This window comes from Varanus komodoensis, unplaced genomic scaffold (assembly GCF_004798865.1).
Source record: "Varanus komodoensis strain SLA01 unplaced genomic scaffold, ASM479886v1 scaffold87, whole genome shotgun sequence".
Classification (NCBI taxonomy): Eukaryota; Metazoa; Chordata; class Lepidosauria; order Squamata; family Varanidae; genus Varanus; species Varanus komodoensis.
This window is the reverse complement of record NW_025336565.1, coordinates 303,829-330,432: the sequence shown is the minus strand read 5'-3', so window position 1 is coordinate 330,432 and position 26,604 is coordinate 303,829. Positions and strand designations below refer to the sequence as shown.

Sequence of the window (26,604 nt, the reverse complement as noted above, 5' to 3'; positions counted from 1 at the left end):
ATGACCCTCGCTTGCTCTGGTGCCCACGGGTTCCTGCTCGGCCTTTCCAACCATCCCAGGTGGGGCTGCCCCCAAGGCCCGTGCCGGCAGGTGCTGCCTCTCTGGCTCTTGCTCCTTTGCTTGCCCGGCTGCGTCCAGCCGACGACGTTCAAGGTGGGCGTGATGGGCCCCTGGAATTGCGACTCCATGTACGCCAGAGCCTACCCCGACGCGGCAGCCCGGCTGGCTGTTTCCCGCATCAACCAGGACCCGACCCTCAACCAGGGCTACTGGTTTGATTATGTCCTCCTCAGTGAAGAGTGCCAGAGCTCGAAGGCCCTGGTGGGCTTTGTCAATGCGGAGCGTTACGCCTCCGGCTTCGTGGGCCCGGTCAACCCAGCGACCTGTGAGGCGGCCGGCTTGCTGGGCAAGGCATGGAACAAGCCCATCTTCTCCTGGGCCTGCCTGACGGACGACGCCGAGGTGGAGCGCTTCGGCACCTTCGCTCGGCCCTTGCCGCAGGCCTCCGCCGTGCTGTATATCCTGCTCAAGTACTTCCGCTGGGCCCACGTCTCCGTGATCACCTCCGAGCAGGACTTCTGGGTGGAAGTCGGCCAGGGCCTGGCCCACTCCCTGCGCAACTTCGGCCTCCCCGTCAGCGTGGTGGCCACCATGGAGAACGACCCCGATGGCGCGCGGGACGCCCTCCGCAGGATCCAGAGGACCCACGACGTCCGAGGTATGGCTGGGGAGGGGACGCACGGGCCCTCCTTCATGGTGGGTACGACAGCTAAACGCCTCGGTTCATCGATTCCATTTAGGCTAGGCCAGCCCGGACCAGATGTAGCGCTGGAAGGAGCCGAGAAGGCTCCCGTGTCCACCTTGCTCTGCTTCCGCTTGTGGTCTCCCATCCGGCTGCGGACCGTGCCTGCCCAGCTTAGCAAAGGTGACTTGAGGTGCTAGGTCTGGCATGAAGCTATGCAGGCGGGTTCAGCTGGAGCCCTCCTGTGGAGCGCAAGGCTCGGCGTACGGCCCCCAGCGAGACGCCCGCTGCTGGCAAGCCGCCCGCATGGCGAGTGACGTCCGGCGCGGCGCATGTGTGCTTGCCGAGGGTTTGCAGGCGGCTTGTCTCCGTGTCTTTGACTGCTGCTGTGGCTCAGTCCATCCTCCGCCAGAGCATTGGCAGAGGATAAAGTCCTCTCTCTTTCAACTAATTAAATGGAAGTATTAGCAAGAATGTGCCTGTCCAGGAGCGGTTGGGAGCCCAGCTGGCTAAAAGCAGAGCAGATGCAGAAAGTGTGTGAAAAGGAGGAAGGAAGACGAGAAGGCACGGCTTTTGTGCTGCGGTCCGTTGCAGGTTAGGCAGAAAGAGTCCGGCAACTGCAGGATGGCCAGCCCCGTTTGCAGGCCAAGTTCACAAAGGACCACGCAATTAAAATACGGAACATTTGAGAAAGGGGGGACCGTTGCAAGGTCTTCTCCATCTTCTATGCAAACAGGGACCCCCCCCCCATTGAACAAAATCCCTACAGTTAATTTGTTCTGTCCCCGTTTCTGTTGTCGTGAGCTGGTCCCTTCCCTCCTTCCCTTTGGTTCCCAAACTCAAAACCATCCTTTGAAAGTGCAGTTCTTTTATTGAGTCTCACCAGATTACAGAACAGTTGGAGCCCTCAGTAGCTGAAAAGGGACCCTTCTGCTCATGTGAGGATTTGAATCCAAATTGGGAACTTCTCAACGGCTCCTCTGCCTTTGGCGGGCTCTTGCTTCTGGAGAGCAAGACTGCAGGAACGGCGAAAGCCCCTCAATGGAGCGGGTTGCTTTTCTGATGCCTCCTCACTGGGCCAAGGACTCACAACCACTCCATCTCCCCTCCTCAAAAGCCTTCCTCCCCTTCCAAACCAGGCTGATTCTCACGCTTGGCCTGAGAAACTTCACCAGGGATGGCTGAAAGAGCTTCAAAGGCTGCTAGCAGTTTTGGCAAGTTTTTTTAAAGATGAAAAAAGCAGCATTTTATTGTGAAAGTGAAAGCAACTGCGATTTGGTCTTGTGCATTTGCTTTATTCAGTTAATACCACAGTGCCACCTAGAGATTACAGAGTGGAAAAGCAGGAAAGGAAATTTTGCAAGAAAACAAGCATAGCTGCAATTAACAGCCTCATGTAGAAAAACGCCGCAAAATTCAGGTCCCTTTGAGCAGGGGCCTTCTGTAACAGATCCTTGAATGAGGCTCCATAAACGAAGCCTGGCAAATCAAATAAGGTATTCCATCTATTTTATTCAGTGGTTTGTCTCCCACACGAGCCCTTCATGGATGATGACCTCGGTTTTTGGTCCTTCTTGTTTTGGAAGCTTTATGGATGAACTTGACATGGCTTGGCCTGAGTCATGTTGCATGGGGAATGGCTTCTTCGTGCAGGTTCTCTAAAGACTTGAACAATTCTTAAGTTTATGGATGCTGGGAGTTGTCATCCGTTACATCTGGATGCTGGATGTTGTGGTCCCAGGGGCGCCAGGAGGTTTCTAGTGAGCAGCTGTCCAAGTTTTCAAAAGGGGCCCTGCCTTGGGACCGTTCACATGGAAGGGGCGGGCGCCTCGCAAAACTCACGGAACTTGGGAGTTTCGGCTCCTTGAAATGACAAGGGCACATGTGTTGGGACAGTGCCTGATCAATTTGACCCTCGAGAAGGGCAGGAAGGAAGGGCTCGTTAGCCACGGGGCTTGTGCCACCCACGGGACTGGAGATCCCTTGACCTTGGCATGGCTTCTTGCGCCATCTGAACTCGGTGAAGGCAGTTTGTGGGGAGGTTGGCAGGCCACCCCTCAATCCTACCACAGGGTACTGTGCTTGGCGGTTGCTTAACCATCCTAGCAAGCCAGACTTGCCTGGTTCAGACAACAGAGAAGCCATGCCTGGTGAAGGTAATTCTCCAAACCAGCATGTGGGCGGCTGGCACGTGCAGGTTGCTTCAGTAACTGTGGCTTGTTCACTACCCAGCGATCGTGCAAAACGGGCTGGGAGTTAAGCAGGTTGCAAAGGAATTGGTAATTGCAGAAAAAGGCTCGGAGTTGGATAGGAATGGGTGTCTGTGCATCTATCCACGTGTGTTTTTCTCTAGTGCTAAGGAATTCCCGAGACAGATTTACAGGTTCTGAGTGAAGAGAAGATACTGGATGCTTGTGGGGGTTAAGGCAGGGGTAGGAGAAACGCAAAGCAGTATCCGAACACCTGAGCCAAGGCCAGCAGCATCCTTCCTTGCAAGCCACCCAGAGACTTTTTTTAGTAATGGACGGCATAGGAAATTTTTCAGGAAAGAAAGAAAGAAAGAAAGAAAGAAAGAAAGAAAGAAAGAAAGAAAGAAAGAAAGAAAGAAATCCGGAAGCAGCCCCCTGCCATGGGTTGCATCACCCCTGGGGCTTAGTGGTGTGGGTGGGCAGCTGCTTGGCAGCCGTGACCACGGTCTGTGGTGCTGTGGGGACCCGGCAGGGCTTGGCTGTTGGTGTGGTTTAAAGACCACCCTCCATGCCCAGGAGGATGCATGATGCGGCCAGCTGTGGCGAGAGCCGGAGTGCGCAAAAGCCGCCTGCCAGTGGGCAAAGGAGGTGCCTGCGCTGGGGCACTGGCCCTCCAGCTCAGTAACGCCAGCACTGACCGGCGACGGCCAGAGACTGAGCTCAGGGCCTTCTGCAGACAAGTGGGGGCTTGGCCATGGGACCAGAGCCCCTCTCCCCCACACCTGCCGCCCGCTTCCCTCAGGCCGGCCGTGGCCCAGAGATGCCGGCGCTTCCAGGTATGCTCCCAGCCTTGTTCTGGGGAGTGGAGACGCTGGTCGTCTTCGTTTGTTCCCCCTCCACATCTTCTGCCTTTCCTCTTCCCACAAAGCTCTGCTAAGGGGGAACAGCTGCCACCAGCACGTTTTGGGCAGGACTTAGGCATTGCTGGGCCCCCCATGGCTGGAGAAAAATGCAACTGTGCCTTTGCTTTCCTCTCAGCTAACCCTTTGGTTTTGTTTCAAGTGCTGCATCCCGACATGCAGTCAACAGGCCAGGCGTAAGTCCTCGGAGAAACGAACGGTGATGAGACGAGTGGGCAATTCTAGCGCTAGCACAGCCTCGCCCTCCCGCAGCTGCCCGAAGCTGCTCCAAGCCCAAAACCTTCCATTCGGCCCCACACGGCTTAGCCAGACCAGGAGGATGTCAGAAGCCCAGCTGGCCCTGACCGGATTCATCTCGCCCCAGATATTCTCTTCCCACAGCGGCCAAACAGCTGCCCAGAGGATCCTGCAAGCAGGCCAAGAGTTCTGCAGCACCCCCCCCCATGTTCCCCAGCAATGGGTGCCCACGGGCACGTGGCCTCTGATCCTGTGAGTGGGACCATGCATGGCCTTCTCCACCATTAATTTGTCCACTGCCCCTCGAAGCCAACCCAGCGGGTCTCCGTCCCTCATCTCAGGGAAATGGAGTCTCTAGTTTCGACTCTGCCTGGCGTGAAGAAGCCCTCCTCTGGTGTGTGTCGAATTTCCTGCCCCTCGGCAGCGGGTGGCTCTCCTGGGTTTTAGTATGATGGACGAGGGAGACCATCTCTCCTTGTACCACCCTCATGTCTCCTTTTCAAACAATAAAAAGAAACAACACAAAACACACTCTCTCACACACACACATATGTAAAAATAAGAACCAACCTCTCCCAACACACACTTAGTTCTCCCCTCCATAGCTGCATATTTTCCCTTAATTTTCTCTTCTTCTTTGCCTCAATTTCTAGCTTTCCAAAATAGCATTGCATCCACTGAAGTTCTGATACCCTTCCCTTTTATTAGTATATATTCAATAAGCAAACCCCATGGATCATTAAAATCATTCTTCCTTATCAATCTTTTTTCACCCTAATCCCACACATCAAGTTATCATCAACAGCTCTATTCCAAACTTCGTTACACCAACTCACCAAAGATCCCGTTTCTTCTTCCAGTTCTTTGCTGTTTAAGTCACCTTTTCTTTAGGCCAACCGCCCTGTAGCTCACAGCTTTTCTTCATGCTCTTCTGCCCACCAGTCCTGCCGTGGGGAACACGGAGGTGGGACACGACCCAGCTCTCTAGGAAGCGTCTCCATTATCCAAGTCTCTGGGAATAGGCGGGATATACACAAATGCAGTGGTGCCTCATACTTCGAACTTAATTCGTTTCAGGAGGCCGTTTGAACTCTGAATTGTTTGAAGTCCGAAGCAATGTTTCCCATTAGAAATAATGGAAAGTGAATTAATCCGTTCCCAGACCCCAAATAATACCTGTTTGGGTACTGAAGATGCTTGAAAAGAACTGAAAACAGATAAAAAAGCACTGAAGCATTTTTTTACTGTGCCTGCAGTCCGAATTTAGAAGCATCGTTCGACTTTTGGAATGGTCTTATCTAGATTTTAGCATTTGAACTCTGGCATGTTCAAAACATTCAGAGTTCGAGACATTCAGAGTTCAGACATTTGAGACATTCAGAGGTTGAGGCACCATATAATAATTATGGGCTGTATACCACACGGGGAGATGAGGCTTAACCCTTCTTTCGCCAGCCATGGGCCTGATGAAATCATGCAGTCCCCGGGAAAAAGCTCGCATTGGTGCCTACGCTAAGGTTTTCTTTCCCATGTACTGTGCTCCTGGGTAAAAATATGACCCACCCCTCAAATAATGCCTATTTTTATTTGAGATCCTTGTTAGGTCTCCTAATGCAGATGCATTTTCCTTCACAGCTTGGACCCGCTTCAAAGAAACAGAGCAAGTCCGAAGGGGTCTCCCGGGCCATCTAGTCTGACCCCCAGCTCTAGCCAGCTCCGCTCACGACATGCCCACCATGTGCATGTCTAGCCTATCCTTGAACAAAAGCTTTCTCTTTCTTTCTCATGTCCCCACGGCAAAAAAATCCCTTTATTTGTTCAGGTGACTAAAATCTGGACAGTTCCAGGCCAGCCAAGCCTTGTGGTGAGCTGACAATGACGGACTAAGTGATGGACCCCTAATCACAAGGGCTGCCCCCACCATCCCCCATCAGGCAGATCTGCCCTGGAGGTGGGCTGCGTCATGTGTTGGAGGGAGGTCTGGGACCAGCCTCTGATGGGCAGCGAGGGGGGCTGGATAGGTCTGCCACTCCGTCCTGCTGGAAGACGGATCTCTTGTCCTGCCCACAAGATTTCGAGCCAGGTTTGCTATTGTAGAGCTCGCTCCACCAGGCAGAAGTCGTTTCACAAATGCTGCTTCTCTCACCAAGAGCATTTTTTTAAATTAAGAAACATTAAAAATTTGTAAACATATAACATCTTAAAATTAATAAAGTTAATTTTACAATTCAGAATTGTAATGTTTAAACATTAACATTTTAAAATGGATGTGGGGGAGAGAGTGAGAGATGGATTAAAGCAGCTCCTGAATGAATAGCTTTCTCCCTCCTCCAAGATGCTGGGAACAGGATGCGGCCACTTGTGAGGAAGGGCACTGGGTGACCTGAATGCCCCCTGCGCCCCAGTGAGAAGCCGCATTATTATTATTATTATTATTATTATTATTATTATTATTATTATTATTATAACATTTCTATGCCGCCCCTTGCCGAAGCCTCGGGGTGGCTTACAACACAATAAAATACATTGAAATACAATAGAACATAATAAATTACCATTAAATACAAAAAATACAAAAAATACACTGAGTTACAAACATAATAATATAAAATTAAAATTATCAGTATAAAATAAGTAAATAAATAATATAGGAGGAGAAAAGAGAAGGAAGAAGAAAGTTGCCCTGGCCAGATCATATATTTTAACAATTAAAATGATGTTTAAATAAAAAGGTCTTTACCTGGTGCCGAAAAACAAGTAACGACGGTGCCAGGCGGACCTCTTTGGGGAGTGAATTCCATAGGTTGGGCGCCACCGCAGAGAAAGCCCTCCTCCGAGTACTTACTCTCCTAATTTCTTTCATGGAGGGTTCCCGGAGAAGGGACTCTCCCGCAGATCTCAAGGGGCGGTCGGGCATATACGGACGTAAGCGCTCGTTCAGGTAGCCAGGTCCCAGTGCTTGAAACCAAGCAGGGGAGCTTCCTGGCCTGAGCCGGAAGCTGCATCCTCTGCTGTTCTGCACCAGCTGAGGTGTTCGGGGCATGCCTGCATTTATAAAAGGTACTCTGCGCATGCACAGAGGCTCTGCTTCCCTTGTCAAGGCCCCACCTCCTTTTGGCCTTCTCTCCAGTGATCGTCATGTGCATGCACTCTGCGCTGCTGGGCGGGGACGAGCAGCGCCTCCTGCTGGAGAAGGCGGAGGACCTGGACATGACCGACGGGAGCTACGTTTTCATCCCCTATGACGCCCTGACCTACAGCATGCCCTACCAGAAGGAGTCCTACGCCGTGCTGGAAGACAACATGAAGCTGCGCATGGCGTACGACGCGGTGCTCACCGTCACCATCGACTCACCGGAACGCTCCTTCCGAGAGGCCTTCCGGGAGGCTCAGGCGAAGAGAGAGATCCCCGGGCACCTGGATGCCGACCAGGTGGGAGCAGAGCCGCTGTGGGGTGGAACGAGGGCAAGGGCGCAATGCGCGGAGCTGCCCGTGGTCTGAGCATGTGCATTCCATGCGCACAAAACTGCGTTCATAGTTGTGCCCGTGGAACAAAATTCGGCACCCGTTGCACCAAAACTTCTGGGCAAAATCCAGGGTAAGTCCTACTTAGAATGACTAGATGGGGCATTGGGGTTTTGCCCATCAAGTTTAAAGCATGCAGGAACAGCAGCAGCACTCTGAAGATGCTTTTAAAAACTACTCCGGAGTTCCTGGTATGGTCTTAAAAACAAGACAGAGCTAGGATCGGCAATGGCGCTGCTATTCCTGCAAACTTTGTGACAGTTGGGAAGACCAGGGAGTCAGCAGCAAATTTCAGCCCTGGCGTTGTTCATTAGGCAACTGGATTTGGCCTAGCGCTCTTTCCCCCTCTTGTCCAGGTGCATCCGCTGTTTGGTACCATCTTCAACTCCATCTACTTCCTGGCCAAGGCGGTGGAGAACACGCGCAAGTCCGGCGACTGGGTGATGGGGACCAGCGTGGCCGAGCACGCCAAGGACTTCGAGCTGGAGGGCTTCAGCCAGGCCGTGTCGGCTGACGAACACGGGGACGCCCTGCTCCCCTACGTCATCCTGGACACGGACGGCAAGGGCAGCCGCCTGTGGCCCACCTACAGCGTGGACGTGGCTGCCGGCACCCTCCGCTACGTCGGCCACACGGTGCATTGGCCCCACAGCTCCACGCCAGACTCGGACTCCAACTGCTGGTTTGACTCTGTGAGCATCTGCACCGGTGGTAAGTTTCGAAGCGAGGCTGCTCAGGGGCGTGTGGAGACGGTAAAGCCACCGGGACGTCTGTCCCGTTGTTTTCCTCCCATCCATCTTCCCCAGCGTGTCTTCGAGCACCACATCAGCGCATCGAATGGGCCCTGTGGGAACAGGAGAAAAGCTGGCCAGGACCCAGGGTCCATTGCGACCAGCCTTCTGCTCACACAAGGGCCAATTTTAAGATTGGAACAAAGATAACTGGTCAAAGTATTTTAGCAGGAAAGATCGAGTAAAAAACGGGGGGAAAATGGCACCTGTGGCAAAAGATATCGGGAATGTAGGCTGAGCTGTTCTGGGCCTCAAAAGCACCCCCAAACCGTGGAGAGGCGCGGAGAGGGCTGATGCTGGTGGAATGTCATAGGTGCAGAGAAAACACGAGGAACCCCTATCGTGTGGAGCATCGGTTGCAATTTCATTTGCAGTGTATGATAGCAAAGCCACGAGGTATCAGCACGGGGACAGTTCTTTCCGGAAGGACCCGGTGCCTCCTGAGCTGTCGCCCGTCTCGTTAGACAGGAGAAGGGATCGCACACAGTGATGCGGGAGGCATTTGTGTGTGTGGGGTTGGGGGTTTTTGAGAGTCCCTCCTCTTGGACCCACAGGCAGAGGAACCAAAGAGCCATCTTTGGCTGGCCAGGGAGATATTTTCGGGTATGGATCTCCTCAGAGGGTGAAAAGGGAGAAGCAGAGGAGGATGAAGAGGGTGAGGAAGGCGAGGCAGAGTTCAGAATCTAGGTGTGTTGAGGTGGGAGCAGAAGAAGAGAAGCCCCTGGAAGAGCAAAAGGTGCCTTTCCTGAGACACACAGAGCGTGGGTGGACACCTTGGCACAGAGCTAGAATGATGGGGTGGGAGTTAATGCATGTCTCCATATCTCAACAGCTGGGGACCATGGGCGAGAGGGTGCTGACCGACCTGGGGACACGACCCTTTGGTTTGCCACTGTTGGAAGAGGGCGTTGGATTGTGTAGACCGTTGCTTTGATCCATGGCAATCTAAGCCATCTCTGCCTGCCTCAGTGCGGTAGAATTCCTGGCGGTCACATTTTTCTCCTCCTGCTTCAGGGGTGGATGCCGGCTTCATCCTTTTCCTGTTCCTGGCAGTTATCGGCTTGGTCGTGGCTGGAACTGCGCTCGCGTTCCATCTCAGGTGAGCGATGCCACCCCTTCCTGTGCCCACCGGCAGCCATACTGGAGCATCATGCTGCAAGCCAGCGGCCACGGGGGCCCACTTTTGATTTCCGGGCTTTCTGCTCCGCTTGTATCAATTCCCTCAGGCGCAAGTTCCAGCACGCCCAGCTCATGAAGGGACCCAACAAGATAGTCCTCACCATGGACGACTTGACCTTCATTAACACGCAGAGCAGCAAGAAGGTCAGTGGGGCTCCGGCGACGCTGGCAAGGTGGGGCTTTGCTCAGCGAGGGAGAGAGTGAGCGGCAGCGGCAGAGCGACGGGAGGAGGGAGGCACAACCCGCAGGGGTACCTTGGCTTAATCTGTTCCAGGGCGCTGGTCGTGACCCAGTTGGTCGTGACCCAAGTCGCATTTCCCCATAAGGATCAATGTAAATAAGGGTAATCCGTTCTGTAACCATTTTTCAAGTCAGAAAAATGTGAAGCAAAGTGGCAAAGAGCAACCAAGATCGCGGCCCTCTCCCCACTCGCAGGGGGGATGGGGTGGGGTGGGGAGATGGCCGCAATCATTCTGGTTGTGGGGGGGGGGGGATGGCCGAGATCTTGCCTGTCTTTCCTACAGGAGCACACCTCTGATCACGCACGCCTTCCCTGCACGAAAGCAACTGCGATCGTGGCCATCTCTCCACTTGGGGGGGTGGGGGTGAGGGGGTGGATTGTTTGTGAACCAAGGCATCCATGAGCCGAGGTAGCACTGTTCAGCTTTTCTCAATGCCCACCCCCCCAAAAGATTGGTGCTTGTCAGTGGAATAATGGACGTGTGAGAGCAAATTCTGTCCACAGAATTTAGAATCTGTTCTATTTATGTATGAATTTGTTTGCTGCCCACTAGTCCAGATGGATTCTCTAGACGGCTTACGGTAAAAGTATTTACAGTGCTGTTTTGGGCTTCAGCTCCCAGCTTTCCGGACCATTGGCTTTGCTGGCAGGGAGATCTGGGACTTGAAGTCCAGGCCAGATGGAGCAGGCTCATCCAGCCTTGTGCTTTTGTCGTGGGTCAGGGCTGGCAGTCAAAAATCAAAGCAGACCTTGGCCGGGTTCTTCTTCTTGCTCACGGAGGTCTCCCTGTGTCCTTTCGCAGAAAATCGAGGACAGCCGCCCAAGCCTTGGTGGAAAAAGCGTGGCAGACATGAAAAGCATCAAGAGCGTGGCAGCGAATCCGGAAAACACCAACATCGCTGTGGCAGAGGTAACTCGCCTGCCGCCCCTGCCCCCTGGGCAGCCTCGCACCCTTCTTCCTCCCGGCCGTGAGGCTGAGCTGGTGGCTGGGGAGGCAGGGCAGGCGGCCAGAAGGTCGTTCCAGGGCAGGCCACTTCCAGCAGCTCCGGAGGCCTGGGCTCCTCGGGGGCAGAGCCTGCGAGCTCCAGGGCAGGGGCACTGCGGCGGTAGGTCCTGCTGGGCATGCCAGGCTGTCGCGAGCTGTGTTTCTCCCCCCGCCAGCACCAGCCTCAGCCTATTCCTTTGCTTAATAATCTTCATGGCTTATTTATTTATGATCATTTTATTAATTAGATGTTTCTCCCACCCCATTAGGCCTAGGCTCTCCTTGTGTTGGGAGTCTTATACTACCGCATTCTTTCGACATGCAGATCATCCAGCTAACATGCACAAGGCGTTTGGTTGACCCCCAGTCAAGCAATCGCTCCCCAAAACCCATTACAAGTCCGCTTGTGTGCCAATGCGCAGGAAGGAGCGCAATGAAAAGGCACATGTCCCCCTCCAGTCATTGCTGGCACCGAGCCAGCGGGCCCACCTCTGAAGGGGAGGGGTGGTCTCCGCTGGAGACGGCTCCCATTTCAGCATCCCCTCCCCTGGGCTGCTGCAACTCCTTGCCATTCCCGGGGTCAGTGTGATCTGTGTCCCCATCCACCCTTGGGGTTATCTCTTCTACTGCCTCCCCGGCTGGGTCCAGGGCCTTGAGCCGCAGCTTGTGGCTCTGCAGTCCGGCAGTTGCATCCTCTGAATCTGAATGGTTAAAAATAGCACAGTTCGTTCCCCATGAGTGTGCCGGAAGTTTGATAGTGTGCACACACAGAGAACACCCTCCTTCTCTTCCGTCGTGGGCGAAACCCTTTCCGTTGGGTTGACTTCCTCGTGCTGCCTCGTCCCTTTGTTTTCACATCCCGGCGTCCTGGAGGGTGCAAAGATTCCTTCCGGGGCTCCCAGCTTTTCCCCCTTCCCCCACCTCACCCCCTTCCCCCAGCTCACCCCTGTCGTGATGGGCGCCGCTTTGAGTGGCGGAGGGGTAGCCAGCGCCCCTGGCTCGCTGCAGGGAGAGGGGCCTAGCCGCATTCCCGGAGCGTGCCTGGCCTCCCTGTTGGGAAGGCGGCCCCGATTTCCACGGCCTCCACCACTGGCTCTCCGTGTGGCTCTGCTTGTCCGCACAGCTTTCTGCCCCCTAGAAAGCTTCCCCGCTTCCTTTCTCACCTCTGCAACCGGTCTGGAAGTTGCCCCTCTTGCACACCTCCGCCTGCCCGATGCCGAGCGACTGTTTTCAGAACGAGGGGAGCCGTCCGAGCCGCCGCGTGCCCAGCCCGTGCTGATGGCACTGGCCGGCAGCAGCCGCTGTCCAGGGGCTAGGGAGGGTGTTCCCCTGGCCCGCCTGAGCGATGCTGTGGATCGGACCTTCTGCTGCAGGGCGGTTGCTCCGCCGCAGGGGCGCAGGGCACGTGAGATGCAGAGGCTGTGGTGGCAGCAGGGAGGCAGCGTGGGGGCTACAGATCATTTGACCCCGCCAGATCTTTCTCGGAAATGTCCGTGGCTGCCAGCAGGGCCAAGCAAGGCTGTCTCCCCACCTCCCGCTCAGTGATGCTTCTGCCCTGGCTGATTGCCATGCGGGCTTGGGGGCGATGGCGCCCCTTCGCCCTCCCGTCGGCTGGGGTTTTGCAGGCCGGGGAGGCTGTTCCACTGCCGGATGGTTTCTCAGTGCAAAATGCAGGACCCCCGCGAGCTCACGCACAGCTTCATCCCGGCCCCGTTGGCACTGCTGGCGCGCCTCCCTCAGTCCCACGCCTCACCTTAACAGGGCGATTGCTGAAAAGGTCAGCAACTGATTTCTCAACAGAGCCAAGCTGGGGCTCAACCCAACTCGGGAACCCTAAGGTGTGCGAGGACGGGGGGGCGGTTGTCAGGGAAATGCACTTTGCACGTGGTCAGTGGCACTCTGTTATCATGATTGCACGTATTTCTGGGGTCGGCTCCATGGGAATGCCTCGGTGAGCCCTGGCTGAGATTGCAGTGGTGGAGCTTCGGTACCCCCTCCCGCAACTCACACGGCTGCTAGTCTGGGTTCTGCCTCTCCCTCCCGCCCCAGCCCCCCCCCCACCCTCCATCAGCATCAATTTTTGACTGCCTGCTTCCTGCTATCCTTAGGGCGATGACAAGCAAAGAGCCAGCTGCCATGTCCCCTTGCTTCTCCTTTTGTTTAACACCCAAGGCGTAATAGCCGCCGTCCAGGTAAGTCCCTTTCCACAAAAGGACATGTTGTCGCCGTGACTTCGCCTGCCCGCTTGGCCCTTCGTTTTGGTTTCTTCTCCTTCGCTCTCCCCGCCCTTCGCCCACCATTTCCGCTCTCAGGCATTTTGCTGTGTGATGGTTTTTGCGCAGTCTTGCTCCTCCCGAGAGGAGACGAGGAAAACCACCCCGACTCTGCGTTGCTTTCCTTCCCCTGCTTCCAAACCGTAACCCCCTCTCTGTAGAAATGGTCAGCCAGGGTTTAAACTGGAAGGCAAAAAACAACAAAAACCCACATTTGGACTTGTCGCTTGCTAGAAAAATCTTTCGTGGGTGATTGCGGAATGAGTGCTTAATTTATGAAAACAGAGGTACTGGGGCTTTAGAGCATCGAACCAGATCTGGATTGTCCACGTTGCGTTTGTGTTTTGGGGAGATGCCGGTGTGCAGCGCCCCTGCAGTATGGACATGAGCAGACGCTTCTGCAGTTTATGAGGTCTGAGTTGTTTCATCACACATCTTTTGATCAGTCAAACGGTCTCAATACATAAATGTGCATGTGGTTAACATCTTTAGGTTGCTTTATGGCAGGTACTTTGTATCAATCAAGTGCTCTTAGAAATAGAGAAAGAGAGGAGTCAGAAGGGACCTCCCAGGCCATCTAGTCTGGCCCCTGGCTCCAGCCAGCTCCGCTCACGACATGCCCACCATGTGCATGTCCAGCCTATCCTTGAACACCCTCACCGATGGGGCCTCAACCACCTCCTGTGGAAGCCCATTCCACACCCTGGGGGTCCTGACTGTCAGGAAGTGCTTCCTGGCATCTAAATGCAACCTTGGCTCCCTGAGCTTTGCTCCGTTGGATCATGTCCTGCCTTCCTCTGCAGGGGAGAACAGGTCTCTCCCCACCTCCGTGTGACACCCCCTCACATACGCCAACAGATCCCCTCCTCTTCTCCTCTTCTCCAGTGCTCTTCTTGCAGTTGTTCCAAGGTTTCCTCCACCCAGCGATGGATCCACACTCACTCCCTGTCCCCGTCTCCTCTCCAGAGGAGGGGCGCTAAGCTTGGATGAGAGAGAATTTGTGCAATGGAGCTTCATGGCCTGGTGGAGTTTCGCACCCAGATCTCCCGAGTCTCAGCTCAGCGCCCTGACCTCTGTCCATCAATAACGTGTGCAAGGTCCCTGTTTTTGGAAGGGAGTTGCCCACATGGGGTTCCAGTGCAGAGGTTGTCCCTGGAAGGTCTCCCATCCCGGCACGGCCCTGGGCCTCTCAACTTTGGAGAGTCACCAGGTGCCTCCTCTGGTCATTCCTGTCGGAAGGAATGGGTTTCTCTGGTTCAGAGCTATGGATTGGGTGGGCGACGGGCAGGCTCATGGAGGAACGCCGCTTCTCATGGGCTTCCCACTGCTTCAGCCACCGATTGCCCGGACTCACTCCCATCACTGGGCTGTTCCTCCTTTCATTTCCGCTGCCACCATAAAACGACCCCTCTTTTTCGAATATATCCCCTTTTTCTAAGGTAGCTTTTCATTAGTCATGTGAGAGGAACAGATCAGAACTGTAGGCATAATAAGCAAAAGTGAAAATATGGTATGAAAAAGGAATGAACTGAGAAAAGTTTGCTTTAGGAGCAAGAGTTCTGTGTTATTACTTTAACTACAGGTATTCTGTGTGGTTATGGATGCCACGAGCCATTCATTACAACCTTCAGTTCCTAATCCTAAACGAATGTATTTAAGTACCCTCTCTGGATTCCTGGCAAATAGATGGAGAAGAAATGGAGGTAGTGACAGATTTTATTTTCCTGGGCTCCCAGATCACTGCAGACGGGGACTGCAGCCAAGAAATTAAAAGCTTGCTCCTTGGGAGGAAAGCTATGGCAAATCTAGACAGCATAGTAAAAAGCAGAGACATCACCCTGCCCACAAAAGTGCATATAGTCAATGCTATGGTTTTCCTGGTTGCAACACATGGCTGTGAAAGTTGGACTATAAGGAAGGCTGAGCGCTGAAGAATTGAGGCCTTTGAATTGTGGTGCTGGAGGAGACTCCTGTGAGTCCCTTGGACCGCAAGGCGATCAAACCGGTCAGTCCTAGAGGAGATCAACCCTGACTGCTCTTTAGAAGGCCAGATCCTGAAGATGAAACTCAAATACTTTGGCCACCTAATGAGAAGGAAGGACTCCCTGGAGAAGATGCTGATGCTGGGAACAATAGATGGCAAAAGAAGGAGGGGACGGCAGAGGATGAGGTGGCTGGATGGGGTCACTGGGGCAGTGAGTGTGAGCTTAAGTGGACTCTGGGAGATGGTGGAGGACAGGAAGGCCTGGAGGAATGTTGTCCATGTGGTCGCGGTGGGTCGGACACGACTTCGCAACTAACAACAACCCTCCCTGGATAGCCCCCCAACCTGGCAGTGAGGGCTGCAAAATCAGTCTTCCTTCTGGTCGGGTTTGACTGCAGCCAAGAACCTCCAAGGCTGAGCACTGGCTGCCTGTCTTCTTGCAGACCACCTGCATGGACACAGCCTCATTCCTCCGGGGCTGCTCCATCCCCTTCACCTTCTGCCTCAGACTGACTGGTGCCGGAGGGCCAGACAACCCGTGCTCAGGGACCCCGTGCGGGTCAATGTTGAACTGCGTGTTGTTCTTGCAACGTGTCTGAACCCAGCTGAGATAACTAACCCGGGTGAACCACCCCCGTTCACAACCCAGCAACAAACCGCAGGCTTTCTTCATGGCTTTCTTGTGTTCAACAAGCCATGGCTTGTTAGAGCTGCTAGGTTCAGACAACAACCTGTGATTCAACAACAGCCTGCGCTCCCCCCCCCACTCAGCCCTTGAGTGTGGGTTTGCTCCAGTCAGAGCCCTCCAGCCAATCAGCTCAGGGATGCCCAACATCCCATCATGCCACTTCTGCACAGATTTGGGGCCAATAGGCACCATAGGAATATTTAGCAAATTTCCCATTGGATGGCACCAGTTTTGATCCTGCTTTCCCACATGCAAGACAGCAACCTGGCCTCCCATTCCCCTCCCAGTGGGAACTTCAGCTGCTGCTGCTCCAGCACACCACAAGTACAAAGACTCTTTCCTTTAGCTCAGCTCCCAGTGAGAAACACACCCTTTTCCTCCTGTAACAATTATCCTCTTCAGTTCTTTTCTACATGACACATTTATCACGAGCTCGATATTTTCTACTCATTACACATTCTGCTGATGGCTCTGTGACCCTCCAGCTCTGCTTCTCTGAGATTTTTTTTTAGAGCAGGGAAAATGCAGCATTTAATTGTGAAAACAAAGGAAAGTGCAATTCCTCTTGTGCATTTGCCCTATTATGTTCTATTGCAGTGCCACCTAGCGGTTATGTAGCAGAAAAGCGGGAAAGGAAGTACTCTGTGTATAAAGCTTGGATCTCGGTTGTGTAGTGAAACTGAAAGTAGATTCAGTGCAGTGGGAGCCGCTTGGAGAACGGCTTTCAGTGACGGAAATATTTTACGGGAGCTTCTCCACAGGGTTCCTTCTCTGTTCCATTGCGGGAAGGAGGGAAACATCCACGAAAGAGAAGAGAGGTGAGGGTGTCCGTGTGTGTTTTGACTGACCGAGTCATCCAAACGTCGTAGACGGAGAGCTCGGTCACTGCTTAGCACGGAGTTTGGCCTGTTTTCCTCATCTGATGCCTCCCGCAAGTGGCCTGGGTGGGGTTCCCGATCCCTCTGTGCTCCAGTCCTTTAATGGAGGCCAAGCTTACAGTGCGCAAGGCGGCTGCCAAGGTTGAATGAGGAGAGATCTGAATCGCCCCCCCTCGTCCCAAAACAGCACCTGCAACATCTGGCATGGTGGGATTGGAGTGCTTCCTTTTCCCTGGTTGACCCCTCCCCGCCCTGCCCTCGGCTTCCCCGTTGTTGTATGGACAGGGGATTCCCGGGAAGGCTGGGACGCCTTGTCTCCTGGATACGTGTCTGTGTGGCTCAGGAAAACCTTGTCTGCAGCTGAATTGTCAGTTGGGGCTCATCGAAAGCCAAACTCGCCCACATCCCTTGCAAATTCCTCCGACATGCTCACGCAGCTTTTGCAGAATGCACAGCCTCTGGGCTGTCTCCAAGGGCAGCCCCCTGCAGAGCGCGCTGCAGTCATCCAGCTCGGGGTTGCCAGAGCAGAGGCTCCTGAAATGCGGTCGCTCTCTCCAGACTGGGGTGGAGCTGGGACACCAGTCCGAGCTCGTAGACGGCACTCCGAGCCACTGTGGCCACCCGGATCTGGATGGGGGAGGGAAGCGTTTCTCCAGGTGTCCTCTCCTGAGCGATGAAGCCGAGAGCCTAGAAAAGCTGCTTCTGGTTTTCTTGTGGATTGGCCCCCTTTACCCCCCCCCCCACCTTCCTGCTTCCTCCGCTTGCTTGAGAGCTTCCTGCTGGCTTGGCATTGCCAGTCCCATCGTCCTGGCCAACGCAGGGTGGTGTGGGGTTAATTTCTTCATTCATTCATTGTCAACTCCTTTTGCTTCCCTTTGAAAATCAGTGCTTCCCTACTTGTGCTGATCTTTTCCATGTGTGGGGAGGTGTGTATTTTGTCTTCCTGGTCCATATGGATTATCCTAAAAGGGTAACCATGTGCGTCTCCCTTGGTCTTTCTTCCCAGGGCGACTGGGTCTGGCTGAAGAAATTCCCTGGAGAAAAGCATATCGAAATCAAACCAGCCACGAAAACAGCCTTCTGCAAGGTGAGCGCTGCCTCCGCCAGAGCCTGCAGCCGGGTCAGTCTTGCTCCCAGGATGGAGCAGTGACGGCTCTTCTGTAATCCCAAACTGGCCTCTAGGGGGCAGTGCAGCAGCCCTGGCCAGCGCACCCTCCGAGCGCAATCCCCCGCAAGATCTCTCAACCCCCAATTCCGCCGCCCTGCCCTGCCCTGCCTCGCTGCAGCTCCGGGACCTGCGCCACGAGAACGTGAACCTTTTCCTGGGCTTCTTCCACGACTGTGGGATCTTCGCCATCGTCTCGGAGCACTGCACCCGCGGAAGCCTTGAGGACCTCATCCACAACGAGGACATGAAGCTGGACTGGATGTTCAAGTCCTCCTTGCTCCTGGACCTCATTAAGGTGCCAGGAGGGGACCGGGCAGAGAAGGGAGACCTAGCTCCTGCTGGGGGCATCTGGGGGAGGGGAGGGTGAAGATCAAGGGGATCCACTCATTGCGAGGTGGGAGAGCATCCCTGCTGAGCCGCCAGAGGGAGGAGAGGCACCTGAGAGCCCTGCAGGATCAGATGGGAGGCCCACCTCGCCCGGGGTTCTTCTGCCCCCTTGTGGTCAACCCAGGGGCCCCAGCCAAGCCCACAAGTGCGTAAGGGCAAGGGGTCCATCCTGACCCGTCTGCTCACGCAGTGGCCGACCAGTGGCCCACACAGCCCCACAAGCAGGACATGAGAGCCAGGGCCCCCTCCTGTGACCGCCTCTGACCTGGAGGCCACACATGCCCATCGGGAGCTTGCCCAGTCCCCTTTCAAAGCCACCCAGTGGGGTGGCCAGCCCCACGGCGTGCGGACGTGGACCTGAACCTCTTCCCACATGGTGTGTGAAGGCATCCTTCCTCCCGTCAGCCCAGGATCTCCCACCCGCCGGCCTGGTGGGATGGCTCCGCGGAGGCCCAGGTTTAGGGGAGAGGGAGAAACAAGCCCCTTTCTCCCCACCGTACGTCCCTGGGTATACTCCCTCCCAGCTCCTCTTACTCATCTTCTTCCGAGCTCAGCCAGGCTGCAGAAGGCCCCTGCTCCTCCATGCCCCAGCACCCCGTCTCCCTACCAGGGAGCTTCCTTGGCTCCGGCCGGGCTCTTAGCACGGCAGACTCTGGAGGCGTCTGAATCCCGGTGTTCCACGGAGTCCGTGCAGCGAGCAGCCGAGGTTCTGCAGGAAGACTTGTTAGGGAGGGAGGAGGAGACGCGGCATTGAGGGGAGACGACCCCCAGGAAGCCCTGCTGTGGTTTGGAGTACAGCAGGGCTGATCTGAGTGAGACCTTCCTAGTCGTTGGCGATGAGGATAACGAGGACCCACCGGACGAGCTTGTGTGTGGGCATTTTGATGGCGTGTCTGTGTTGGTCTGGTGAGAACTTTGGATGCAGGGAGGTGCTTGCAATTTTCAAGGTGGCTGGTGGTCTTGCCATCTTTTCTTTTTCCTTAAAAAAGGAACGACGCAAGGCAAGCTGCGGCACTGCGACCCAGCTGCCAGTTCTTTTGATCTTCTTCTAGGAAAGGGACCAAGAGTGTCACTATGTGAGGAATAGTATCAAAAAAGAATTCCTCAGAGATTTTCACTGCAGTTTGCCTTTCCTTAACATCCAGTGAAAAATGCAGAGAGAGTCCAATGGGCTGTGTTGTAAAATTGTGCGTATCTCAGCTATCCAAGAATTAACTGTAAAAATGGGCTGTGTTGTAAAATTGTGCCTATCTCAGCTACCCATTCCTGGAACACCTTTCTTGAAGTGAGGATGGGAAGGGGAATGGGGCTGGCCTGACCATCACCTGGCAAAATCCAGGTGATCTGAGAGCATGGCAAAGCGTCTGACTATAGCACAAAGACAGGAGAACTTACGGAGGTAGGAATACGGTTTTTGGCCTCACACTCACACAATCCAGCAAGCGTGACTTTATATCGCTGCAAGATCCGTTTTCCTCAAATGTCTGTTTGTTAAAGCACCTGGACTGATGCCGGTCTTGCTGAGAGGGAGGGTCAGTGTGGTGATGACGGATCAACGGGGGCTGCAGTCGGAGGAATAAAGTGGGACTGTGCGATGATAGCCTCATCTTCTCTTTCACCCTCAAGGGGATGAAATACCTGCACCATCATGAATTTCCACATGGACGGCTGAAATCTCGGAACTGCGTGGTCGACGGCCGCTTTGTCCTCAAGGTCACGGATCACGGCTACAACGAACTGCTAGAAGCCCAAAAAATCCCGCGGGAACCATTGAAGCCCGAGGGTGAGTGGGGAAAGCAGGGACCTGGGAAGGGGATGGGGAAGGGGAAAGGCCTGGCCAAGCTGGTTAGGAAGCTCCACTGCTGCTTGCTTCCTGGTGGGAAATTTGCCCGCTGGATGGTGCCGCTTTTCCACGAAGGCAAAGCCTTCCACTATAAATCACCAGCAAACAGTGCCAGGCCACAGAGAGCTGCTGGGGTTGCTGGAACATACACGGCGTGGACCACAAATGAGTCCAGATGTAGGCATATCATGCGAAACGGTCTCTTTGGTGGGACCTGCACCTTCCTCGGGGGTGCAGAAGGTGTGTGCAGGTGGCAGTTTGAGCAACAGAGGTATTTGGAGGGGCGAAAGGGAGGGAAGGATCTGTGATGGAGGAAGCTGCTGGATTTCTGGTTGGCGTTTCCCTTCCAGACAAGCTCTGGACGGCACCGGAGCTGTTGCGGGATCCGGTGCAGGAGCGAAAGGGCACCTTCCGGGGAGATGTCTACAGCATCTCCATCATCATGCAGGAGGTCATCTGCCGCGCTGCCCCCTACTGCATGCTGGATATGAGCGCCGAAGGTACTTTGGGGGCAGGAAGCGCCAATGGGGACCTCCTTCCACAGGGTTCCTGCCCTTCACCCTCCTCTTCCTCTTCCCACTTTTACCGGGACGCTGGGCTGTGGCAGTAACAGTAAAAAATTCCAGAAATACTCTGTTAAGCCCCTTCCGTGGTGTAGGAAATTCAGCTACTGTGAGCGTGGGAAGCTGCTGCCGTGCATCCATAGCCCGCCTGGTTTGCTCGGGCAGGCAGTGGCTCCTCAGGGCATCAGACGTGGCTTTTCCTGCCCTGCCTGGAGCTTCAGCCACCCGAAGGGGGGACCTTCTGCCGGTAAAGCCAGTGTCCTGAAGCTGAGCACGGGCCCTCCGTGCAGGATGCCGCACTTCCACGTCCGTTTTCCCTGTCAGACGTTTCCCTGTCAGACGGTTCAGACGTGGGGACTCGAACCCGGATCTCCCAGGGCCCCGTCCACCCCTCCACATGGACATCTCTGTGAGGTTTTCAGGAACCAGGTCTCCCCTTGTTTGTTGCAAGCTTCCAAAACAACAGACACTCCCCGCAAAATAGCTCCTTATTTCCAATTCGCAGCCCACGAGCTACAGCGACGGCAAGTCCAGGCCTTGGTGTGTGAACAGCACAGCTATTCGAACCTGCCTGAGAAACCCCTCCTCAAAGCCCCCCTTTCCAGTAGTGCTGGGCTCCACCTCTGGAGAAGGGCCAGCCTCTGAGGCCTGCGCAAGCCCTCCAGCTGGGCAGCCCGTCCATCCTGGCCACATCACGGCTCAGGGGACGAGCAGGCGGGCTTGTCTTCCTCCTCTTCCTCCAGGTGTGGGAGGAGTTACCCCAGTTCCCTGCGCTGCAGTTCAGCAGTCTCTCCCGTCGCCCTGCTTCCGTTATCACCCCGTGCAAAAACCATTGCTTGCCCACGGAGCTGGGCATGGCCAAGGTCACAGGATTTCCTGAACCGTGTGCCAGAGTAGCTGGCCGGGCTTTGGGTCCCGTGGACACAAAGCTACTCTGCCTCCTGCCGTGGGATGTCCCGGACCAACCTGGAGCGCTGTCCTCGTCCAACAGAGATCATCAAGAAAGTGGAGAAGCCGCCTCCGCTCTGCCGGCCCTCCGTCTCGGTGGACCAAGCGCCGATGGAGTGCATTCAGCTGATGAAGCAGTGCTGGAGCGAGCAGCCCGAGAGGAGGCCGAGCATCAACCAGGTTTTTGACCAGGTGAGCCATCCTGAGGTATCGAGCCTCAGGCCTCAGAGCGGAGGGGCCTCCCCCTGACACGCCTTCTGCCCTCCTCCCGCAGTTTAAGAGCATCAACAAAGGTCGCAAGACGAACATCATCGACTCCATGCTGCGCATGTTGGAGCAGTATTCCAGCAACCTGGAGGACTTGATCCGGGAGCGGACGGAAGAGCTGGAGGTCGAGAAGCAGAAGACCGACCGGCTGCTGACGCAGATGCTGCCCCCGTGAGTCCGTGCGAGCGCCTGGGAAGCGATTCCTGCCCGATTTGCAGGAACGAGCAGAGTATGCGGGGCCTTTCGTAGCCCCTCCTGGCTGATCTGTTGCTCCTAAGTAGGGGTGAGTGAGGGACCTGCTTTGAGGGTGGGAATCCACCCGATGCCCGGGGTTCAGCTGCCCAGATTCTGGCCTGCTTTGTCACAGCCCCGAGTCCAGGTCCCTGAGGAGTGCCCCAGGAATCGGACCCCACGTGCGAGGCAAGGAGCACCCCCTCCTGCCCCATTGTGCTGATGCACCTGATGGGGGAGAAGGCTGAGCAGGTGGGGCTGGCCTGGAGTGGAGTCCAGCGCCCCTCTTCCGTGCCGTTTGCAGCATCCTCTGGGTAGGTGGAAGAGCTTGCAGCCTTCCGCTCTGCTTGCAAGACCAGGCCAAGCGAGAGGGGATGCTCTGCGGACACTAGAGGGGCTGATTCTGCCCGTGCTGCTCACGCACTGGGTTGCCCTCCGCTGTGGGGACCTTGCCAGACCTGGACGGAGTGTTGCACCCTGGACCTCCTGCAGAAATGGTGTTTAGGTATCCTTGCTTCTGTCCGCAAGAGCCGTCCAGGAAGTGCTGTGTGAGTCTCTTCAGTCCTTGGAACAGCTAAACGGAGCAACTTAGCCCGGGGAGCACACGGCCGCTGTTGCCTGACCAGAGCGGGTTGCAGTACAGACGTGTGGGTTTAATTCTCCCGCTGCTCTCGTTACTTCTGGTGGCTAATCATCCTTGGTGATTGGGAGGGGAGGCTCAGGGAAGGTCAGCAGCACATGAGCAAACTCAGCCAGTGCCCCCCCCCCCCCGAGTAGTTTTGCAGATTTCTTTAGGTTGAAAGTGGTGAGCTTCCAGGTTCTGACTCCATCCTGGTCTCTTTCCAGGGAGTAGATGGAACAGGCAAGCACCTCTGAGGCAGGTTTGGTCAGGGACATCCTGCAAAGCTCGCCAAGTGTCACACAGGGTCTCTTGAACGTGGGAATTCTGCACTACCGTTCCTGGCACTTCTGGCCCACGAGGCATCTCGCGGAGATGGAACGGGCATGGGGCGCCTTCCCTATTCTAAAGAACCAGATCTGTTGCATCAGTTTTCCTAACTGGATCATTAAAAACCGCATCCGGAGTTAGGGTTGCTGCGGGATCTTAGCTGGGACAGTAATACAAACCACAGAATGGCACCGTTAATGTTTAACATTCGGTGCCTCCAACACTGATCAGCAAGAGAAAGCGATTAAGAATTATTTTTCCAATGGCCATTAAAAAAAAGGCTCTCTAATTTCACAGCAGCACAACAATTCACTTCCCAGTGAAGTCTGTGCCGTTTCTATCGGCCCAGGTATCTGAACGTGCTGTTCCGTGGAAGCGCCCCGCAAGAGCACCCCACTGGCACCTTTTCGGCCCAGATTCTGCCCCGCCGCACCTGACGTTTCTGCATGTAACCCTTTCAGTTCCGTGGCCGAGGCCCTGAAGACAGGTGCGCCAGTGGAGCCGGAGTACTTTGAGGAGGTGACCCTGTACTTCAGTGACATTGTGGGCTTCACCACCATCTCGGCGATGAGCGAGCCCATTGAGGTGGTCGACCTGCTCAACGACCTCTACACCCTCTTCGATGCCATCATCGGCTCCCACGATGTCTACAAGGTGCGGGTGGAGCGGCCGCCTCTCGGCCTCAAGCAGCCGGCCGGGAAAGGGAGGCCCGCGGGGTGGGCAGAGGCCTGAAAGAAGCCACAGGGGATGCTGACGCTCGGCCTCACCTAGCGAGGATCAGGTGCTCGGCAGGGAGGCCGAACCTGGCTCAGGAGCTGTTGGGGGAGGTGGGCGTGGGGGAGTCAGGCTGGCTTCCTGGCTTCCTTTCCCATAGATGGCAGCAAGTGTGGGGTAGTCCTTCTGTCCCTCTTCCTGGATCTCCTTGGCCCCCTGGCAACTGAAGGAGCCCCCGTCCCCCCAGGGATGTGCAAGGAATCTGCTTGGGCCTGGGAACCTGCCGGATTGCCCTGGGCTTGGCCCCTGGGCTCAGCTCCGCTTTGCAGGTGCCCAAGGCCGGGTTTTGGGCAGCCGTGTCCGGCGTCCGCCGGGAGCAAGCCCCATGAGCTGTGCAAGCGGCGTTCCTCGCCCACACCGCCTGCCGCAGCCCAAGCCGGGCCCATCCCTGGAGAGCCACGTGCGACCTCCAGCAGGTCCTTCTGCCGCGCCACGCGGAGCAGCCGCTGGGGCAGCCGCACCTGGCACAGGTGGAGGGTGGGCGTGTGGGGCTCGCCAGGAACGGAGCCCCACGCGACGGCTGCACGAGGCGCGCCCCCTTCGCGCCACCTGCAGCAGACCTTGCGTGGCTGCGCTTGACGCGGAAGGAGCTCGCAAGCGTCCTCTCGGCTCGGCCCGCTTTGCCGCTCGGGGGGCAGGTTCTGCCGGGGTGGCTGGTCCCCACACCGCTGCGCCCCGGCTGACTTCCTGCTTCGTGCTCTCCGGGCCGCTTTGCCCGCCGCCGCTTTGGGTGCCAGGTGGAGACCATCGGAGATGCCTACATGGTGGCGTCAGGGCTGCCGAAGCGCAACGGGAACCGGCATGCCGGGGAGATCGCAAACATGTCCCTGGACATCCTCAGTGCCGTCGGCACCTTCAAGATGCGTCACATGCCAGAAGTGCCCGTCCGGATCCGCATTGGCCTGCACTCAGGTGAGCGGGCGTGCGGGGGAGGCCGTGGCCGGGCAGCGCCAGAGGCCTTCTGCCGTGGCCGGCGGGACGGCCCGGCTTTGCCCGGCCCTCCACACGGGCAAAGGGTGCCGAAGGGGAGGGTGGGGGGGGCTCGGTGCCTGGGTGTCAGGACTCGCGGGGCCCTTTGCCTCGGCAGGGCCTTGCGTGGCTGGCGTCGTGGGACTGACCATGCCACGCTACTGCCTCTTCGGGGACACGGTGAACACCGCCTCGCGGATGGAGTCCACAGGCCTGCGTGAGTATCCGGCTGGGGCAGGGAGGAGGCCGGGGCTGAGGCGGCGTGTGCCAGCAGCTCCCGGCCTCCTGCACCGCGCTCCTCTCCTCCGCTGTCCCTGCAGCTTACCGAATCCACGTCAACATTCGCACGGTTGAGATCTTGCATTCCCTCAAGGAGGGCTTCAAGCTGGATCTCCGGGGCAAAACAGAGCTCAAGGTACCTGGGCGGCCGGAGCGAGGGCCTCTTCGGGCCTCCCCCTCTCCACGGTCCTCCCTGCTATCTCGGCCCAAAGCTTCCTCCAGGGGGTGATCCCAAACCTAGCTGGGCTTGCGGGTGCAAAGCCCACCTTCGTGCCTGTGATGGCCATTTCCTCGCGTGACGGAACATCCAGGGGTTCTGTGCACCCAAGGAAGAGGAAAGGACCTCCACAGAGCAATCGAGCGGTCCCCTGAGGATGCGAAATGTTGTCTTCCCCCCCCCCCATCGGAGCTTCTCTCTTTCCTCCGTAGGGGAAAGGCGTTGAAGACACGTTCTGGCTCATTGGTCGCACGGGGTTTAACAAGCCCATCCCCACCCCGCCTGACCTGCAGCCCGGGTAAGATGGCCGGGACTGGAGCATCCATCCGGAATGGGGAGCGGCGGAGGATGGCGGGTGCAGCGGGAGCAGGGAATGCCTGTCCTCACGCTTTTCCCGTGTCCTCGCTGTGCTTCCAGCACAAGCAACCACGGCATAAGCATGGATGAGATTCCTGAAGAACGGAAGAAGAAGCTTCGGAAAGCTCGCCCGGACATGACGTAGCCAAGGGGCTGCCGTGCAACACCAGGCGGAGGTGAGATGGGGGACGGATGAGCTGTGGGGAAGTGGCAACACTGTCCATGTGGAAGGTCCCGGCGCTGGATGAGGTCCGGCCTGAAACACCTTTGGGCCAGCCGGTCCACTTTAATGAAACAGACCTAGCTGGGTTTGGGCTCTGGAGAGGTGAGGCAGCTCTTGCTGTTCTCCAGCTCGGTTGGCTGCACCTCTTATCCCTCCTGGCAAGAGGTGCGGACAGGTGTGGCCTTCCCCTTCCCCGACCCCACAGGCCTTCAAAACATGGTAGGTTTTGCATGTGCTTCCAATCTACCCTTTCCTTTTCCCCTGCCTTGGTCAGCGCTCAGAGCCCCTCCCCAAAGGCCTGGCTTTCCGCATGATTATGTAGCATGAGAAATGCAATGCAATCTGACTTCCGAAGGACCACTCGGTCCTTCAGGTCGCAGGGACGCGGCCTCGGGCATCCCTCCCCGCCTAGCACCCTCCAGATGTGGTGGGCTACAGTTCCCATCATCCCCAGCCAGCAGGACCGTTGGCCACTGCACAGGTTCGGTGAGGATGATGGGCATCCCAAGGCACTCCTCAGCAGGGCCGAGAGGCCTGAGGGGTTAGAAACCCTGGAAGGAGAGAACGCCCCTGTTCCCGAAGACCAGGCTGAGGAGAGTCACCAGGCGGGGGACGTGCGTCACCCCCGCCCACCCGTCCCCCCACCCTCTTGTTTGTGCAGTTCAACCGGCAGCTGAGCCCCGTGGCCTGCACTGGCCTGGCCGGCACTTTGTGATTCACTCTGATGAGGCCTTTCGCATGCACAGGAGGCAGGCGTGACCCACGGAAGGAGGAGGAACCGGCAGCCGGTGCCCGAG

At 56.2% G+C, this 26,604-nt stretch overlaps 1 protein-coding gene across 1 annotated transcript; it reads left to right on the top strand.

Annotated features, from left to right (window-relative positions):
* On the top strand, nt 1-26,604 carry GUCY2D (guanylate cyclase 2D, retinal). The gene is made up of 19 exons (XM_044417114.1): nt 1-718; nt 7,219-7,520; nt 7,970-8,324; nt 9,419-9,503; nt 9,631-9,727; nt 10,627-10,734; nt 17,639-17,719; nt 17,919-18,095; nt 19,814-19,970; nt 20,381-20,530; nt 21,585-21,733; nt 21,816-21,979; nt 23,450-23,642; nt 24,500-24,674; nt 24,850-24,948; nt 25,052-25,146; nt 25,440-25,525; nt 25,645-25,760; nt 26,554-26,604. The coding sequence occupies exons 1-18, from the start codon at nt 1-3 to the stop codon at nt 25,727-25,729; spliced, it is 3,276 nt and encodes a 1,091-aa protein (XP_044273049.1). The 3' UTR covers nt 25,730-25,760; nt 26,554-26,604.

Excerpts from the sequence above, each read along its gene's own strand:
- GUCY2D (XM_044417114.1), top strand. The coding sequence starts at position 1 with ATGACCCTCGCTTGCTCTGGTGCCCACGGGTTCCTGCTCGGCCTTTCC. Across the intron at positions 19,971-20,380 it reads GGAACCATTGAAGCCCGAGG|ACAAGCTCTGGACGGCACCG; the intron begins GTGAGTGGGGAA and ends TTTCCCTTCCAG. Across the intron at positions 25,526-25,644 it reads CCGCCTGACCTGCAGCCCGG|CACAAGCAACCACGGCATAA; the intron begins GTAAGATGGCCG and ends CTGTGCTTCCAG.